The following is a 1,298-nucleotide window of genomic DNA, read 5'->3' on the forward strand; positions in this document are numbered from 1 at the left end:
TCCCTAATGGCCATTAAACTATAAACCACATTCAAATTAAAACAAAACAAAAAATAATAAAAACCTACTCCTACAAATAGTTTATCTCCAGAAATTAAGAATTAAATAGGCATGATGAAACACTGAACATTTAAATGCCCAAAAACTCTATTATTACTCATACATGATGATTGATTGATTTTGGTTTATAAAATTGACCATTCATTTTTTCATATTCTTCATTGACGTTGCAATAGAGATTTTGGCTGGAAAGATCCACAGGGAAGGTAGGTTACATGCTATCTGCAAGGCACTTAGACATCATTTGTGGAGAAGATCAACGCCATTGGCATTGGCCATTTAGAGAGGACTCCAGGTGAGATTTTATTACCAATTTTGTTATCTTTCTATTATTGACTAACAATAATTTATTTTTAAAATATCATTATACCAGATATTATAGACAAAATACTAACCTTCTCACAATATGATTTAATTGCTAATGTCTAATATGAAAAATGATTTTGGTTTAGATGATTCACATATTATTTCGAATAATGGAAGGCTTTAAGCTTCATACTAGAGATCCAGCTGGATTTTCTTGAAGTTAGTATAATGTTGATATAAATTGTGTTCAGATTTGAAGAGGTTGCGGAATCGTTAATGATTTGCTGGTTGGAGGTCCGAGGTGGAGTGAACTGCAGGCTTTTGTCAGCTAATACGGTGTACAAAGTGGTGTTTCTTCTCAAATTTGGTGAAGAATCGTGTGGGTGGAGTGAAGTGCCCATTAGGTTTTCGGTTATAACGCCAGATGGAAATGAGATGGAATTGGAGGAGTTTTTGATGGAAGGAGCAGAGGAAAGGAAGCGTGTAAATGCGAGCGGATGGATGGAAGTGATTGCAGGAGAATTCACAGTGCGTGCGGGGGAAGATAACGGTGATGAAAATTTTTCTGTCGTCAGATTTGCTATGAATGACGAGAAATTGAATTGGTGGAAAAGTGGACTTCTTATAGATGGTGTGACAATTGAACCTTTGACTTCTTAGTTGCATTTATTTATTTGGTAGATCTTTCTTTTTGTCTTCTTTTTGTTCCGCCCAGCGGATTGCAGAGATCTTTCTCGTATTTTTTCCACTGACGTAAATTATGCAGGATTTTAACTGTATACTTTAAACAAATTTGGAGCCGGGATGAAACCGAGGAACAGGGCAAATTAGTCAAAATAGCCCTTTTTGTACGAACCCGTAATCTCAGCTAAGATTCTTATATACGTCGTTGATTGGTTCAGGTTTCGAAATAAAGAAAAAATATATATATA

The 1,298-nt window shown here is 35.1% G+C and overlaps 1 protein-coding gene across 1 annotated transcript; it reads left to right on the forward strand.

Moving 5' to 3' along the window:
* The first annotated feature begins 275 nt into the window (after window positions 1-275).
* LOC149246934 (F-box protein PP2-B11-like) lies at window positions 276-1,026 on the forward strand. The gene is made up of 2 exons (XM_089442891.1): window positions 276-355; window positions 618-1,026. The coding sequence occupies exons 1-2, from the start codon at window positions 276-278 to the stop codon at window positions 1,024-1,026; spliced, it is 489 nt and encodes a 162-aa protein (XP_089299017.1).
* The last annotated feature ends 272 nt before the right edge of the window (window positions 1,027-1,298 follow it).

This window comes from Pinus tabuliformis, chromosome 7, assembly GCF_031772625.1.
Source record: "Pinus tabuliformis cultivar Carrire ecotype Pingquan chromosome 7, CPIR1, whole genome shotgun sequence".
NCBI classification, from domain to species: domain Eukaryota; kingdom Viridiplantae; phylum Streptophyta; class Pinopsida; order Pinales; family Pinaceae; genus Pinus; species Pinus tabuliformis.